The sequence below is a fragment of the Lactuca virosa genome, chromosome 4, assembly GCF_052849685.1.
Source record: "Lactuca virosa cultivar CGN04683 chromosome 4, Lactuca_virosa_CGN04683_v6, whole genome shotgun sequence".
Lineage (NCBI taxonomy): Eukaryota > Viridiplantae > Streptophyta > Magnoliopsida > Asterales > Asteraceae > Lactuca > Lactuca virosa.
Genome location: NC_136429.1, coordinates 163,623,487 through 163,641,138, shown reverse-complemented (window position 1 = coordinate 163,641,138; position 17,652 = coordinate 163,623,487). Strand labels below are relative to the sequence as shown.

The 17,652-nt window shown below is 37.2% G+C and overlaps 2 protein-coding genes across 2 annotated transcripts; both read left to right on the top strand.

Moving 5' to 3' along the window:
* Window positions 1-10,548: 10,548 nt before the first annotated feature.
* Window positions 10,549-12,848, top strand: LOC145107663 (BTB/POZ and TAZ domain-containing protein 1-like). Its single transcript, XM_079044601.1, has 5 exons — window positions 10,549-10,760; window positions 11,041-11,174; window positions 11,474-11,777; window positions 11,938-12,257; window positions 12,566-12,848. Exons 1-5 carry the CDS (start codon window positions 10,641-10,643, stop codon window positions 12,729-12,731), a joined length of 1,044 nt encoding a protein of 347 aa, XP_078900727.1. The 5' UTR covers window positions 10,549-10,640; the 3' UTR covers window positions 12,732-12,848.
* Window positions 12,849-15,883: 3,035 nt separating this feature from the next.
* LOC145105312 (uncharacterized) lies at window positions 15,884-17,056 on the top strand. Its single transcript, XM_079042438.1, has one exon. The coding sequence runs from the start codon at window positions 15,884-15,886 to the stop codon at window positions 17,054-17,056; it is 1,173 nt and encodes a 390-aa protein (XP_078898564.1).
* Window positions 17,057-17,652: the final 596 nt, after the last annotated feature.

Below are 17,652 nucleotides of genomic sequence, written 5' to 3'. Positions count from 1 at the left end.
ATTTAGTTTTGGGCCTATTGGGATATGATTGGGTTGGAAACCATAATTAGGGTTTAGAAAACCCTAATTTTGGATATATTAGTTTGGACTTATCGGGACCCGCATTTTGGGCCATTGGAATGGAACTGTGAATCACCCAATCACACCATATGATTTATCTAGTAGAGTGATGGACTTAATGGATTAAGTCCTTAATGGGTTAAGTGAGAAACACTTAACCCTAATCGTCATTTCATGTGAAAACCCTAATTGTGTTGGGTTTAGATTTGGGCCTTTTTGTTGGGTCTAGATGTATGGACTCTTGATGGGAAAACTATTAACAAGTAAAATGGACTAGAACACTGGATTGGGCTTAAGGATAAGGCCTATTGGAAAGGTTTGGGCACAATTTGGAAAATTAGGCCCTAGATGGGTCATATTTTGGGCCTTGATGATTATGTGATATTGGACCATCAGAATGTCAAGTGTTGGACCAAGAATAAATGGTTGGGCCTTAAGGCAAGACCATGTAGAGGTTTGGGCCCAATTTGGAAAATTGGGCCATAGTTGGGCCTTGGTTCATTATTAGACATTTGGGCCTTTGGATTGGGCCTTGGGCTTGATTCAAGCTAAGTTAGGGGTAAAGTAGTATTTTACCCCGAGCATGGATTTATGGATATGTGTTGGGGACCCAATTATTAATTGGGTGTTATTTTGATGTTGACAGATTCGGGAATCTGTCATCCAGCAGCTAGGTTTTTGTCTGCGGGACTTCAGCAGTACGAGGTGAGTTTTCTCCAGTAGGAACGGGTCTAAGGCCACAATGCCGACCCGTTTAGATGTTAGTAGTTCCGGGCTACGACCCGATGTCGGGCATGGCCTGATGTAGGTTATATGCTTTCCGGATTACGATCCGATGTCGGGGCTGTCCCGAGGAATGTTTATGTATGCTTGATGTCTTTGTGATTATTGCATGTTATGTGTTATGTGTTCATGGCTTCGGTCTGATGTCGGGGCAAGCCCAATGTATGTTAGTCTATATGTTATGTGTTAGGTGTTCCGAACTCCGATTCGATGCCTGGGCAAGCCCGATGAATGCTTATATGATCATGTTATATGCTTATGTTATTTGTTATGCTATGTTGTATGTATGTCGGGGCAAGCCCAATGTCGGACGGGGTCCGATGTCCGATGCGGTCGGATGCCGGGTGGGGACCGATGTCGGGTAAGCCGATGTCGGGTTCGTCGCGATGCAGCTGGGCGGAGTCCCAAAGTTATGTTTATGTTATGTATTTATGTTACATGCATTGTTGATATGTTTATATGTGTACCGGATTACGGTCCGATGCCGGGAAAGGCCCGATGCAGTGGGCTAGGCCCAAGTTATGTGATTATGTGTATGGTATGTGGTAGTTTGGGGAGACTCACTAAGCTTCGTGCTTACAGTTTTCAGTTTTGGTTTCATGTACTTCAGTTTTCAAAAGAGGAGCTCGGGATGATTGCAGTGCACACACCATTTGTTTAGCCTGGGATGTTTATACTCTGATATATTTTGACATGTGACTTTGATACCTGACTTATGATTTTTATATGATGAGGATATTTACGATTTTATTAATGATTTAAAAATGAAATTTTTGGACTGTATTTCTAGTATGTTTCAACTTGATTCTATCCTAAGCCCACGACCAGACAAGGAATAGGAAATAAGGCTAAATCAAACATTCTCATACTGTAAAATCTTAGTTACATACAACTATGATTCATACACTAAGCAACCACAGTAATAATGTCAGTTCCATATAGCATATCAAGAAATTCTCCACGCCTACCAGGCATAATGAATCAAGCAATTCTATCATGCAATTCCTAAAGATCCCTAGCCTACAACTAGCACGAAATTCTATCATATCATCAATACACAAAACAAGTGTGGGTATATTGGGGAACACTTTCCTTGGCTACGACTGATTGTACTTATCACATCCTTTCTGTCGGTCTTTTTGGATTTAATTTTGAATAATATTTTGCAGATCCTTAGTTTGAGTCTGGAATCACACAAGTGTTCATCCAATTCTCTCAAACCAGGGCTTTGATACCAACTTGTACCATCCTAAAAATCATAGTAAAATTTTCATTTTTAAAACCATTTTGATAATCCATAAATCATTCAAAACATTGTTCTAAAAGCCATAATCGTTAATCAAAGTATCCCAACATTAGTTATCAATAAAATATCCAAGGATGATGTGCATAATCATGCATTCGCTTTGCCCCGATCATCAGATGTACCTAAAACCATGAAATCAAACTATAAGCCAAAGCTTAGTGAGTTTCCCCAAGTACCCCACACAACCAAAACAGATAACAACATGCATACATGAGCCTTCATCCTGACTGGACCGCCACACATGGCCTACCAACTATCCAGGCCGCTCTCCGGGCTGTCGGCCTGGACCGCCTCGCAGGGCCTACAACCTATCCGGACCGCCCACAGGGTATCTTGGCCTTCAGCACAAAGCAGGACCGCCCCAACCTAACAAAACCATAACATATCGACATATACAATAACAATCAATAACTATCAAGTACATGTATTCATACAGATCTACCATTCTAACATATAACCAACAAACACAAGTAATCATACTGATCTACCGGTATATCATATAACCAACATAACATCATCCAATATACATTGATACATAATCCAGTGGACCGACATTAGTGTCATCGACCCACAAATACAGTGAGGAAAACTCACCTGAACTACTCATTAGAAGCTCAACCTCCACCTCAGAAACTAAACAGGTAACCCAAGCTTCCTAAAGTCAAACCGAAACCAATCATTAGTCAAATACTCAATTCTACACAAGTTTGACCAAGGGAAACTGGTCAAAAAAAGTCAACGGTTAAAGCTAAGTCAAAATTTCCAACAACAGCTCTCCACGCCATAGCCTTCCTTGGCAATTTCATGGGCACTAAATGCCAAAATAGTCGTTGATTCTCCAGTCGCCACGTCGTGGCAGCCTAAGGCCATGCCATAGGGACTAGTCTGAACAGCTCAAACGAGCTTAATCCGTTTTCTTTCGATTTCAAGAGCTCCAAAACCATATATGAATCCTTTCAAATGTCATAATGGAACTTTATCCATAAGGAAGGTCCAAACCACCAAGATTTAGACTTTAAGTCTCAAATGGGCGCAAAAATGCATTTTTCTCATCTTAATCCATTAAGTCCAAATCTTCCACTTCCAAATATGAATCAACAAGATGTCTAGAGGGATAAAGTTTCCAGAATTATCTATAATAATGCCTCAATCATTCAAAATGAAACTTTAATACACCAAAATGGCCTAAAGGACCAAGATAACTTGCATGGCTAAAAGGGAAGGCAAAAGATCATAACTTTCTTAGTGCATGAAGTCCAAGAAACATTCCAAACTGATCAAAAGATTTTGGAGTCCACTCAACTCGAAGATCACCCATAAAATGGACCAAAAGTGTCAAAAACCCCAAATGACAAAATCTAAAGAACTAGATAGCAAGATTGGAACTCTATACTTAAAATAGTCTAGAAATGAAGTGTCTTTGATGGATCCAAACTTGAAGCATCATTCCTTGCAACCAAAATAACCTTCTTGATCTTCAAAATTCATCAAAATAACCTAAAAAGCACCCAAAAGAGGAGAGAGGAGAGAAGAGAAACTTAAATCTTGAAGGTGGAGGCTAGGGTTTCTCCTAAGAGGTCCTAGAAGTGGTGTAGGCTGCTAAAAGGCCCAAAACTGCATAATCATGGGCTTGGCCCTGAGTGATTGCTATGCCGTGGGTTCTGATCCTAATCTCGTAGCCACGACTTTTCACCCAAATCCATCTCAACTTCAAACAACTATAACTTCTTCGTTTCAACTTCATTTTCAGCAATCTTTATTTCCACGGAAAGGTATTGACGATCCCACACTTCTATATAGTTAGTTATAGCTTAACACATGTCGAACTAAAAACCATAATCAATGCAAGAAGCCTAACATATAACTTTCCCATTTTACCCCTTTGGCTCCAAAACACAACCCAAGGGATTAGACCATATAACCAATATTATCAATATCTAATAGGGTCTAAACCCTATTCCCTTAAAGACCAATGTCTTTAATCGATCTATTTATTGCCCATAATCTCAAAATAAGAAATTTTTTGAAACTGAATGTTACACTTCCACTCGCACCCATCCCCACCTATCAAATATTTAATTTTAAAAATACATTTAACATAATGTTTAAGGGTAAAATTTATTTATAAACTATTTAAATAATATAAAAATGTATTTTCGATTCAATAGGCTAATACAAAAGGTTATTTCCTACAAATATAAGTACACAAGGACTATTTTTGTATCACGGTGACCTTTTTATAGTTTTTACTAATCTGGTATTACACAAAGATTATGGGAAAATGACGTATAGGCCCTATAATGTTTTTAGGGTTTACCCATTTAGCCACTTAATTTATTTTGTGGTTTAATAAGGGAACAAATTACTATTTGTCGGGTCGATTAAGTCCTTATTTCAATTGTGAAGGGGTTAGCCGATCATTTTAAGTCCACCTCCTTCTACTAACACCACATCGGATGCTGACTGTGACTTTCGTCTAATGCCATGTCATTAATTAGTCGCTTCCTTCTTACTGTCGGTATATGCTTTATAAAATAACCCTTTTACCTCCACTGTTCAACACTTCATCGATAAACCCTTTTTTGTGAGCTGCTTCTACATCCTCAAGCATGGAACCTGTATTCTTACAAGTAGATGTCCACTTCCAAGGAATGTTCGCCAGAAACCCCATACGATACACCGGTGGAATTACTCAGAGGTTTTCGGACACCGATTTCGCAGGAATGGACAAGGATGGGTGTGTTGCGTTCATCGAAAGGTTCACTGGGGAAAAGTGTGAGAAGCTCTATTACTGCCAACCTGATATTGATTTTCCAAAAGGTTTGACTCTAATTTGCAATGACCCTGATTATTACGACTTCATAGCAATTGCATATGAATATGGTGTTATACTCCCTATGTACGTAGACCATTTTGGGAATAGTAACATATAGGAATGGTTGGATGAACACAAAGACGAGTTTGTTGGTAACATACAGTTAGAAGTACTTGATGGTGCAGGACTGGTTAAGGAAGTTGCAACAGGGCATCAGGATGTGGGTGACACAAACGATGAGGAAGCGAATGACGACGATGATGACGACGAGGATGAGGATGTCAATGACGATGAGGGGATGACCATCAGAAGCCTCATTTTTTTTATAAAGGGTAATGAGATTCAGGTAGACATGGGCGAGAAAGCAGGTGTAGGTGGGGCAGTAGAAGAAGACATGGGTGACAATGAAGATGTTTATCCCGAATTGCCAAACATTTTCAATGATAAGCTCAATTGGAAGGAGCAGGAACCTGTTTTAGGTATGAGGTTTGAGAGTCCTAAGCAATTGAAACACATGCTTTGTAACTATGCTGTCGCGAATGGTTATCAATTATGTTTTGTGAAGAATGATACTAGACGATTACTTGTCAAATGCTGTGATGGAAAATGTACTTTTAGGCTTTAGGGTTCTTGGATGAGTGATGATAAGTCTTTCCAGATAAAGTCTCTTATCGGTGAGCATAATTGTGCAAAAAATTACAAATTCGGATCAATTGTGACTTACAAATGGATAGGGACCCACTTTAAGCACCAATTTTATAACAATCAAAAGATGAGCGTCCGATTACTTATAGAGGAGGTAAAAACCGCTTTTGGGATTAATGTGAGTACGAGTCAGTGTAGGCGAGCCAAGAATTATGCATTGAGTCTAGCTGAAGGCATAATAGCTGAAAATTATGCAAGAATATGGTCATATGGTGAGGAGATTAGAAGATCAAATCCTGGATCCACAGTTAAAATTTGTGTTGATTCAATGCCTGATGGTAAGAATTATTTCAGTAAAATATACATATGTTTTGCTTCAGTAAAAGAGGGATGGAGGGGAGGATGTAGGAGGATCATTAACCTGGATGGTTGTTTTCTAAAAAGTTTTTGTCAAGGGGAGTTGCTTTGTGTTGTGGGTAGAGATGCTAACAATGGAATATTCCCGATTTCTTGGGCAGTTGTTAGTGTGGAAAACAAAGAGAATTGGAAATGGTTCATAGAAACTCTTTCAGAAGATTTGCAATGTTGGAATGATGGACATGGTATGGTTCTAATTTCAGATCAACACAAGGTACGGTTCAAAACTAGTGCATGTTCTAAAATTACTAATTGCTATTCTAATTTCAAACATTAATGTGACTTATGTAGGGTTTGATTTAGGCAGTAAAGGAAGTATTTCCAGCAGCCGAACATAGGCAGTGTGCTAGACATATCTATGCGAATTTTAGAAAGATTTAGTGGATCCAAGTTTGAAAATATGTTTTGGAAAGCGAGCAAGGCAACAACTGAAGCACAATTTAATGTAGTTATGAAAGAGATTGGAAAATTAAATCCGGAAGCAGTTGTGCATCTTATGGATAGAGATCCAAAGACTTGGTCTTTGGCTTTTTTCAGAGTTCATAATTCTTGTGAGTCAGTAGAGAATGGTTTTTCAGAGAGTTTTAATAGTGTGATTTTGGATGCCCGGAAGAAACCAATACTAAGCATGTTATAGGACATTCGTATATATGTGATGCAAAGGATGGTGACTATGAAACTAACCGGAGAAGGATGGAATGGTTATTCTGTTTGTCCAAATATCAGAATACGGTTGAATATGCTCCAGACTGAGCAAAGGTTTGTACATTTATCCAATTACATTAGTACCTTACTCTTCACATCTCATGATATTTGCGGTTTTCATGTATATATGTAGGCATTGGCAGGTCATATCTTGTGGGGGGATGAAGTTTGAGGCAAGGAAAATGGACGAGGCGTTTACTGTTGATGTTGAAAAAAAGGAATGCAGCTGCAGGCTATGGCAACTTAATGGATATGGCTACGTACACTCAGTTGCCACCTTAGCCTACTTAAATATCACACCTGATGGTCCATATATAGATCCAATGTACTTGGCTGCATTATAGCATAATACTTACAAACAGCCAATCCATGGTATGAATGGAAAAAATTTGTGGTCTTCTACTGAATTGATACCCCATTTGCCTCCATTGAAAAGACGTATGCCAGGCAGGCCAACAATAAAGAGAAGAAGAGATGCTTCTGAACGGATGGGAAAACACACTATCTCCAAGGCAGGGAAGAAAGTTTCTTATAGTATATGTAAGGAGAAAGGACACAACAAAGCAACTTGTAGTAAAGGTGAAGGGACATCCAAACAAAATGGAAAAAAGAAACAAAAAACTATACCTACGCAGGATTCTGTAAACGTTGCCACAGGGGTTGGGGATGATGAGGTAATGGTAGTTGCTAGTGATGCTTTGGAGAGGACTGGTAAGGAAGAGCGGATGGTGGGAGTCAATGGACGGGAGGAAGGGGTGAAGGTCAATGCTCGTGTTCATCAAGTCAAGCATGTTAAACCGCCTAACAAACGAAAGAAGTCAGAAAGAATCATTAAAATGAAGCTTGCAAAAAATACGGGAGGTGAAGGTACCAGTCTTGCAACGGCCATGGATTTGGATTAGATAATTGTTTGTTATTTGTAGTGAATGTATGTTGCAATAAACAAATGATCTACGTATGTTCTTTTATGGTCAACTATGTTGTTTTGTTGTGTGGTAAGTTGTTATATGGAATGTTATTGTTGTCCTGTGCCACGAATATGTAGGGGTATTATGGGCATTTTAGTCATTACAAAGTAAATTGACCAATTTGGATGTGGGGGTAATTACGTCATTGTAAATTAACCATTTTGGATGTGGGGGTATTTAAGTCATTGTAAATTGACCAATTTGGATGTGGGGGTAATTAAGTAATTGTAAATTGACCATTTTGGGTTTGGGGGTAATTACGTCATTGTAAATTAACCATTTTGGATGTGGGGGTATTTAAGTCATTGTAAATTAACCAATTTGGATGTGGGGGTAATTAAGTCATTGTAAATTGACCATTTTGGGTGTGGGGGTAATTAAGTCATTGTCAAAAACAGGGTACTTGTGAGTTAATCCATTCAACATGAAAAAAGTCCATCTTTACAAAACTTCCCTATATATTTTTTTTCCAAAAAAGGTTTGCAGACAAGCAGACACAATGCATCGTGTGCAAAGATATTGTTTACTTTTGTCCCTTTTCCCAAACTGCACCATTTGTGGTCCCTGTCTATGTGCATTAAAAAGGCATATTCATTTTGCTTTGGCTTGTGGTCCCTTCCCAGTCGATGGACATCCACATGATTGGCTTGGGAACAAGTTCTTGAAACATATATAATCCCCAAATGTTTCTTTCTTTCATGCACACATACAAATACAGGTGTAAGACAAATATTTTTAATAATAACATATTAAAACACATTTCAGTCATGGGTTTGTTTACATCACTTTCTGCTATTGAATAACCTATTACAGATCATCGACAAAAAACTTCATCAAAAAACGATGACCAGCAGCAGCCCAAGCAACACCACCACCAAATCTACACACCAACATCACAAACTAATACCAGCAACACACTAAACAACATAAATAACACACCAAAACACAAACCCAGGACTGAAATGCTTCAACCTACACAATTTTTTTTAGTTAAAGAACATATACGTCACCACAGACACAGTAACAACACCAACAATCCCAATACAATACTTCAGCTTCTTACGTTTGTTGTGCTGGAAGACCATCTTCACATATGCTCCTTGCAAAGAAACGAAATGATTTTTAAGATTAGCAACCATATTTGAGATATCCAACTGACCAGCGCGAACGTCATCGACCTCATGGTTCATGGCATCCAAGTCTCGATTAACTGTCTAACGGAGCTCACGCAACTGGTCTTGGAAGTCCTCTCGTATAAGAGACAGTTCCAGCTGGGTTTGCAGTAGATTGATGGCCATGTCTTCGTTGGTTACACCATTCGAATGATTCTCATCCATATGACGGCGGTAGTTTGGAGACCAGCTATGTTCTGCATGTGCGATCGAAGGCATTTTGGAGTAAACTTAGAGACGAGATTGGGGTAATGAAGTTTGCAGATGTGCCATTTTAGGTCAAGGAAGTCTTGATTTTATATGGAGGCGCTTGAACAGTCGATCCTTGCTCCTGACGATTCGCCTTCAATACGACGTCGTTGCAGTAGTTCAACGCTTTAAATTCTTGCCATGTCATCGCTTACGTGTTAGGCTATGTTTATGTGGCAACGTATACCGGCTACAATAGGTGAAAGAGATTATATTGATAGGTAACAAATACTTCGTTCCCTTATTAAACCACAAAATAAATTAAGTGGCTAAATGGGTAAACCCTAAAAACATTATAGGGCCTATACGTCATTTTCCCTATAAAATATGCAATCTCTATATTTTATGCTTTTACTCAGGGACCATTTCTGTAATTTTGTCTATTTTATGCAAAATATTAAGAGACATGGACCTTTTCTGTAATTTTATTACGACATTAAGACCATTTTTATAATTCTTTACATTAATAACATAGGGACCGGTTCTGTAATTCTTGCATTCGAGTACTTTAGTTGGACGTGTCCTTAATAACAACTCACAATATTTTCTAATTATATAGGAAATATGTTAGATATTGTCTTATTTTAAATAATAAAAATTGGTAAATGAAAAATATAGAAAATAAACATCCAAACTTGTTTTTTAATTTCAAAATTGAAAAATGAAAACTCATCCCGTTTTAATCAAACACGTTTTAAAGATTTTATGTTAAAAACTGAAAATGAAAATTGTAAATCTTCTCTTAAAAAACTTTTCCAAGAAACCAAAAACAATTTTCTACCATTTGATTGTCGAAAATTTTCTACCTTTTCAGTAATCTTTTCTAAAAGAAAATGCAAAGTTAGAAAATAGTTTTCCACTATTTAATAACTATTTAAAAAACAATGTTCTCAATGTCTCCATTTTATGTTATTTCGTGGATATGTATTTTCTATCGATTTTCATTTTCATTTTTAGTATAAATTTAGAAAACTTGTTTGGTTAAAACTGACCAAGTTTTCTTTTTTCAATTCAGCAAAATTAAAAAAAAATGTATTTCCTACAAGAAAGTTAAAAAACGTTTTTGGCTATATATTTTGCAATACATAGTTCAAATACTGTAACACCCAAAACATTGAGTGTTTCGCAATTGATTTCATATGGGCATTAGGATGATTGATGTAAGTCATTCACATGGTTTATCATTTTTTAAAGATATACAAGGATTATTGTTATAAGAAAATAAGGAAAAGGTCTAAAATATGGAAGGAAAAAAAAGTTCCCTCATTTTCATTGTTGTCTGGTTTTTGGTTAATATACTAAAAATATAGTCTGAAAGGACTAAATTTGAATGATTGTATATATTTTAAGGGCCGAACTTGTACTTTGAGATCTTTTAAACATGGTTGGCTTTGAGCTGTCTATAAAATCAGACATCCTAGGCCTGAATCTAATACATCGGCGAAAAGTTTGGACTACTCCCTATACTTTCATACCAATTTAAACGAAAAACGATAGTAAACGACTGATTTTCCAGCAAGATGTGTAAAAGACCGGCATCTCCTACTGAATCCGACAATGCTTCCGGTGAACCCACGGATACCTATATCCAAATTCTAACTTCTGGTGGTCGAAGGATTCCGGCGCATGCTAACATTCTGGTAATCACTCATTCATTGAAGATCGAAAATGTTGTCGCACCAAAGAACTCATAAAATAAAGTTCTTCATTTGAAGACAAACAGTCAATCGGAAAAGCCTCTAACTAAACCCGGCGATGTGATTTTCACGGGAACAGTTGTCGTTTTTCCGGTAGATTTGTATGTCTTTAACATCAATTAAAATTTTCAACCAATCGAATAGGTCGTTTGCATTCATTCAAGTTGTGAGATTCAAGGATCTTAAGATATTAATTTGTGATTTGTTTGCTATGTGCATTCAGGCATCAGCTTCGACGGTGTTGAAAAGCATAATCGATAAACCGAGAAAGCATCGGAGCTCCGACAAGACTGTTCCCATACTCGGCGTTCCGTGTGACGCCGTCGAGATGTTCGTCGGATTCCTTTATTCAAACAAGTTAGTTCCCAACCACAAGCCAACCATTTTATTCGTATATTATATATTTATTATTTATTATTCGTATATTATATTGTTATAATCGTTTTTCTGTTATTTCAAAGATTTATTTAAATGTTAACCGTGGAATAAAATGATATTTATTAATAAACATCTGCACCGTCCATTCTTCATGGCACATCTGGCACCACCACTAATGTAAACTGAGAGTTATCCCTTTAGGCCGAGCACCGCCAGTAATTTAAAATGCGACGCCGCCGGTAACTTTTTCTAATTGTTCAAAACGCCATCATTTTCAGGTGCACAGAAGACGACATGGAGAAATTCGGGATTCATCTATTGGCGCTTTCTCATGTCTACCTGGTCCCACAACTGAAATCGCGTTGTAGCAAAGCCTTAATCGAACGGTTAACAATTGAGAACGTAGTTGATGTTCTTCAACTTGCGAGACTCTGCGACGCACCTGATCTTTACCTCAAATGTGTAAAACTCGTGTCTAAAGGTTTTAAAGCCGTTGAGAAAACTGAAGGCTGGAAGTTTCTTCAAACCAATGATCCTTTCCTCGAGCTCGAAATCCTTCAGGTCATCGATGAATCTGAATCGGTGAGTATTCTGTTAAAACTATTCAAGAAAACAAAGTATAAAGAGAGTAGTTTCTTGTGGTCTTAATAAAAAAAAATTTACATTTCCTATAATCAAACATTAATACTGTTAATAAATTGATTTCTATCTGATTATTGATTCGGATTAAATTAATGTGCAGTTGAGGAAGAGAAACAGGAAGCGTAGGAAAGAACAGAACTTGTATATTCAATTGAGTGAAGCCATGGATTGTTTAGAACATATTTGCACAGAAGGTTGCATAAGTGTAGGACCATGCAACAAAGAACCCACCAAGAACATGTTTCCATGTAGCAAATTCTCAACATGTCAAGGCTTGCAGCTCTCGATTCAACATGTGGCAAACTGTAAGAAGAGAGTGAATGGAGGGTGTGTTAGGTGCAAAAGGATGTGGCAACTTTTCAAACTCCATTCTTCCATCTGCGAACTACCTGATTCAACTTGTAACGTTCCCCTTTGCAGGTAACCATAGTTTTCTTTCAAATTTTTACATAAATTCTAATGGGTCGGGTAGATTTGACCCGGACCGGGTACCCGTGTACCCGATTTGGGTTCTAGAAGACAGGTGTTTAACATGTGTAGAGTAGTTGAGAAAGTTGTTGCAATAATTTTGGTAGACAAAAGCATTATGTGCAATAATTTTCCGCATAAAAGACACGATATATAAATCAAAATAAATTCAATATGCCTTTTTTTTTTTTTTAACAATGTTTGACAATAAATCACTTTGTTATCATTTACTGATTTTTTTTAAATGTATTTTTTTTCAGGCCATTAAAGGCACAAAATATGAAAAACAAGAAGGAAGAGGGAAGATGGGAGTTGTTGGTTAGAAAGGTGACCTTGGCAAAAGCCACATCTTCCTTGTTATTGCCGAAAAAGAAAAGGAACGAAAAGGATCCAACACCAAAAAATATTATGGCATTAGAAATTTAGTTTGTTAATTATAATATAAGAAAACAAAATAGTTGTTTGATTCTTTTTCTTTCTATGAGGAAGTAGCAAAGCATGTGTATTGTGTATTGTGTGGAATATCATAGAAATTTATGTATATTTTATCTTTTTGTTTTTGTTTTTTATTCAATAGATTGGTTGGTCATAAATGGTGTTAGGGGGAGGACCCTTGTACACATAATGTGGTTACCATTTGGACGATAAATTAGACCTCCACAAAAGGACCAGTCTCGGACCGAACTCGAAACCGAACCTGAAAAAAGATCGAGACCAGACTGGTCTAAAACAAGACTGGACCGGAAAAAGATCGGACCTAAAAAAGACCGGGCCGAAAAAAGACCGACTCAAGACCGTCCAAGAAAAACCAGACCGTTCTGAGACCGGTCCCAAAAAAGACCTGACCGTTTCGCGACCGAAACAAGACCGGTCTAAGACCGACCCGACACTGGTATGAGACCGATCTAAAAAAAGACCGCTAACCAAAGTTTACAAATATATCATTTTTTTGTTAATTACATAATTTTTAATCTCACACTATTTAACTTCATTTTTTTTTTCTTTTATTAAACTTTAGTGTATAATTTTTAATAAAGTTTAATCTATTATTTTGTTGTTAATCACACATTTGTTAAGGGAAAAACTCGAAACTGAAACTAAAAAAACCAACAAATACCAAAACCGAGCCGAAAAAACACGAAAACCGACCGAAAAACCCGAAATCGAACCGGAAACGGCGCATGGTAAGACCGCGAGACCGGACCAAAAAAGGCCGAGACCGGTCCCAAAACAGATCGGACCGAAAGAGAACGGTCTGAAAAAAGACCGGACCGAAAAAAACCGGATCGACCACTCCGAAACCAACCATAAAAAGATCTGACTGTTTCGAAACCGACCCGATACCGGTCTGGGACCGTAAGTATGCAGGTCTACGTTCAATACCAATAAGCATTTTTTTTAATAATTGTTGTTCATACAATGGAACCTAACATCTTTTGTTTTGTTTTTTTTTCTATGGTTTTGTTAACTTTTAGGTTTACATATGGCTTGAAGTTATGTATTTTGCAATATAAAGATTGAAATTGATTGTACCTATAAAAATTTAACATAATTAGTTAATTACTTTCACTTTATGCATAATTGCAAAAATTAATATATATTACGTGGGATTTGTGGTTGTACGTGTTGTTTTAATGAAATGAATTCTCAAATGTTTTTTGTTTAATTCTTTCTCCTTTGTATTAGGCAGGTTTCTATATATTAACCTTCGTTTGGAAACTTGTCATCAGTCTATGAATAATAGGCACTACAATAAATCTTGGCATTACCGGCGACGCATTTAGCGGCGACAAGGGGCAATAACGGCGACATGTAATTGACGCGTTACATGTCGCCGCTATTGCCCCTTGTCGCCGTTAAAGGCGTCGCCAGTAATACTCGAAAACGGCGATCCGCGTCAAATTACCCCCATCCGTCCGATCTGTTTTCAATCCAACGGTTGTAGAGGAAAGCGAAAACGCGCTGACTTTTCCCTCCAAGGTGTCGCCGCTAATTGCCCTATTGTCGAAGCTAATACTCTAGCGTCGCCGCTATTGCCTGTCGCCGCTAATATCCGTGCAGATAACCCCTTTCCAGTTCCCTTTTCCGCGACATTTTCCTGCTGTTTCTTTCCGTCTCTCGCTCTCGTTTCTTGTTGCTGCTTCTCAACAAATCTTGGACCAGTCGACTAAGTGGAGGAAGAAGATTTAAGGCGGTGCTAGCCCTCCTGCCACCACAAGACTGCCACACCTTCCCCCGTTACCGGCTACCATTGAGCTCAATTCCGAAATTGCCCACATTCAAGGTGAAATTCCTCCTATTTGCTAGTATTTTTCTGTTTTGGATGATAAATTGGTTTGATTATGTCAGAAATTGCCTCTTCAATTGTTGTTATATTACTGATAAACACAAGACCCATTCGTATTTTTTTTGTTTTTTTTTGCTTATTATCTGTTCATGAATATAGAAATTGATGCTATATGTGGGAAATTGGCTCTTGAATTGTTATTAGATCACCTATAAACACAAGACCATTAGTATTTTTTTTTTCTTGCTTCTCTGCTTGCTTCTTGCGCCATGAAGGATCGATGAGGAAGAAGCAGGAGGTATCAAACCTCCTGATTTAATCAAACTCCATTACAAAATATATATGATCAGCCCCTCAACTTCTGATTTATACGGTTTTAGTCCCTTGCTCTAAAAAATAATTAATAGTCTAGTCTTAAACAAAGAAACTTCAATTAAAATCTTCAAAGTTTACCCTATTGAAATTGGCATGAAATTGGCTTAAAAATGAAATTTGGCATGTTTTTTAAATTTTTGTTTATACCACATTGGCTTAAAAATGAAATTTGTGTATGTTTTTGTAATTTTTGTTTATACCACATTGGCTTAAAAATGAAATTTGGCATGAAATTGAAATTGGATATTGAAATTGGATGTATATATACATTTGTTTGATTTTGTTTAATTAGAAAATCAAATTAACTTATCTTTAGAATCAAATTAAGTTACCTTTATAAAATCAAAATAAATCAATTATAAAACCAACTTAATAGTAACATACTTTTAGTGACTTGATGTTGGTCATTACAACTTTAGCTTAATTAGGTTATTAATAGCAACATACTTCTAGTAATTTTAATTTAATTATAAAATAAAATTAAATTAATTTTAAAAAAATCAATAAAAAATAATAAATTAATTGTAAAATCAAATTAAAGTAGTTTTAAAATCAAGTTAATGTTAATATTAAAATAAAATAAAATTAGTTTAAAAAATTAAACTAAATTAATATATATATATATATATATATATATATATATATATATATATATATATATATATATATATATATATATACTTTCTTAATACTTTATCCATTTCTGATTATTTGTTCATGTGTTCCCATGTTGGGGTACTTTTTGAATCATCAACTTTATGAATACACTACTTGATTTTCGTTTCCCGTAGAGTAAACCTTAAACACTAAATTATGTTTCAGTTGCATCATGTCTATTGATAATAGCTGGACTACTAATCTACATCGTCAATCTCCCGAGTTCCAGCTAGGACTCGACTCTTTTGTCGAGAGATCCATGTTACACCTAGATTGTAAAGGTGAAACCAGATGTCCGTGTGAGAAATGTGATAATCGTTACTTCATGGATCCGAAAGCAATGAGACGTCATGTTTGTATATATGGTTTCAGTCAATCATACGACACATGGATATATCACGGTGAACCTTTAATCCCTCCAGTTGTAGATGTCGTATCGCCAAGCAACGAGATGGCTGATGTTATTGACGATGTTATGTGGGAGTCGAGAGAAAATGATACAAACCTCGATGAAGGAACCTCGAATACAGGGGGTAGTGGTGTCGATGATGATTTTGAAGAGTTGTTAGAGGCAGTCGAAACCAAGTTATATCCTGGTTGTACGTTTTCTTTCCTTGATTTTTTAGCAAATCTGATGCATATGAAGGTCAACAACAAATGGACTGATAGTTCATTTGATCAACTCCTTGAGTTGTTGCATTCGGCATTTCCACCAGACAACAAGGTTCCTCGTTCATATTATTTAGCAAAAAAGAAACTAAAGAAGTTAGGTTTGGGGTACGAGTCAATTCATGTGTGCAAAAACGATTGTTTTCTCTTCTGGAAGGAACACAAGTCATTGCAAGTTTGTCCCGTTTGTAAAGAGAGTCGGTGGATTGATAAAAACACCAAGGGTAAGAAAGTGGCTCATAAGGTGTTACGGTACTTTCCAGTGACCCCTAGACTACGCCGTATGTATTGTTCACGGTACACTTCTAAAAATATGATATGGCATAGTACTGGGAGATCAGAAGATGGTGTGATGCGTCATCCCGTTGATGGAGAGTCTTGGCAAAAATTTGATGTAGATTACCCTGACTTCTCGAGCGAACCTCGCAACGTACGTCTAGGGCTGGCAGCTGATGGCTTTAATCCATTTGGTAACATGTGTAATCCACATAGTACGTGGCCGGTTGTACTCACCACATACAATTTGCCACCATGGCTTTGTATGAAAGAGTCATCATTCATGTTAGCCTTGTTGATTCCCGGCCCTAAAGCGCCTGGAAAGGACATAGATGTTTTCCTTAGGCCGTTAGTGGAAGAGCTTAAGTTTTTATGGCAATCAGGCGTACGTATTAAAGACGCAGCGACAGACACATTCTTCACGATGAAAGCTATGTTGTTATGGACAATAAATGACTTTCCAGCTCGTAGTAGTTTATCGGGCTAGAGCGGACAAGGGTATAGAGCATGTCCGACTTGCAATGAAGACACTCCTTCGTACCGTGCAGTAAATAAAGTCGTTTATATCGGTCATCGTCGGTTCTTAGATGCTGATGATCCATTAAGGATGAGTTTGAAATTTAACGGGCAACCCGAGACAAGACCCACTCCGAGACACTTTACTAATGAAGACATACAAGAGCAACAAGGTCGTCTAATACTTCGTAAACCGGGTAAACATCCTAACATTCTCAAGGCAAACATGGATCGGCAAGGATTCGAGTTGAACTGGTCGAAATGTAGCATATTTTTCGAGCTCGAGTATTGGTCTTCTCTGCAGCTGAAGCACAACATAGATTTGATGCATGTCGAGAAAAATGTGGGTGAGAGTCTTTTGGGTACTTCTATGATGAATGATAAGAGTAAAGACACATCAAATGCACGTGAGGACTTGAGAAATCTGAATATCCGGCGTAATCAATGGTTGCAAAAAAGGGTAACAAGTTCACTAGACCACATGTAAGGTACTCATTCAAGAAACCCGACCGCAAAATCTTTTGTCAATTTATAAGAGATGTTAAATTCCCTGATGGGTTTGGATCT

What these genes read in the sequence shown, in the direction of transcription:
- LOC145105312 (XM_079042438.1), top strand. Translation starts at nt 15,884, where the DNA reads ATGTTACACCTAGATTGTAAAGGTGAAACCAGATGTCCGTGTGAGAAA.
- LOC145107663 (XM_079044601.1), top strand. Translation starts at nt 10,641, where the DNA reads ATGTGTAAAAGACCGGCATCTCCTACTGAATCCGACAATGCTTCCGGT. An exon ending in CGGCGCATGCTAACATTCTG is followed by an intron (nt 10,761 to 11,040) that starts GTAATCACTCAT and finishes ATGTGCATTCAG; the next exon opens with GCATCAGCTTCGACGGTGTT. An exon ending in GGATTCCTTTATTCAAACAA is followed by an intron (nt 11,175 to 11,473) that starts GTTAGTTCCCAA and finishes CATCATTTTCAG; the next exon opens with GTGCACAGAAGACGACATGG.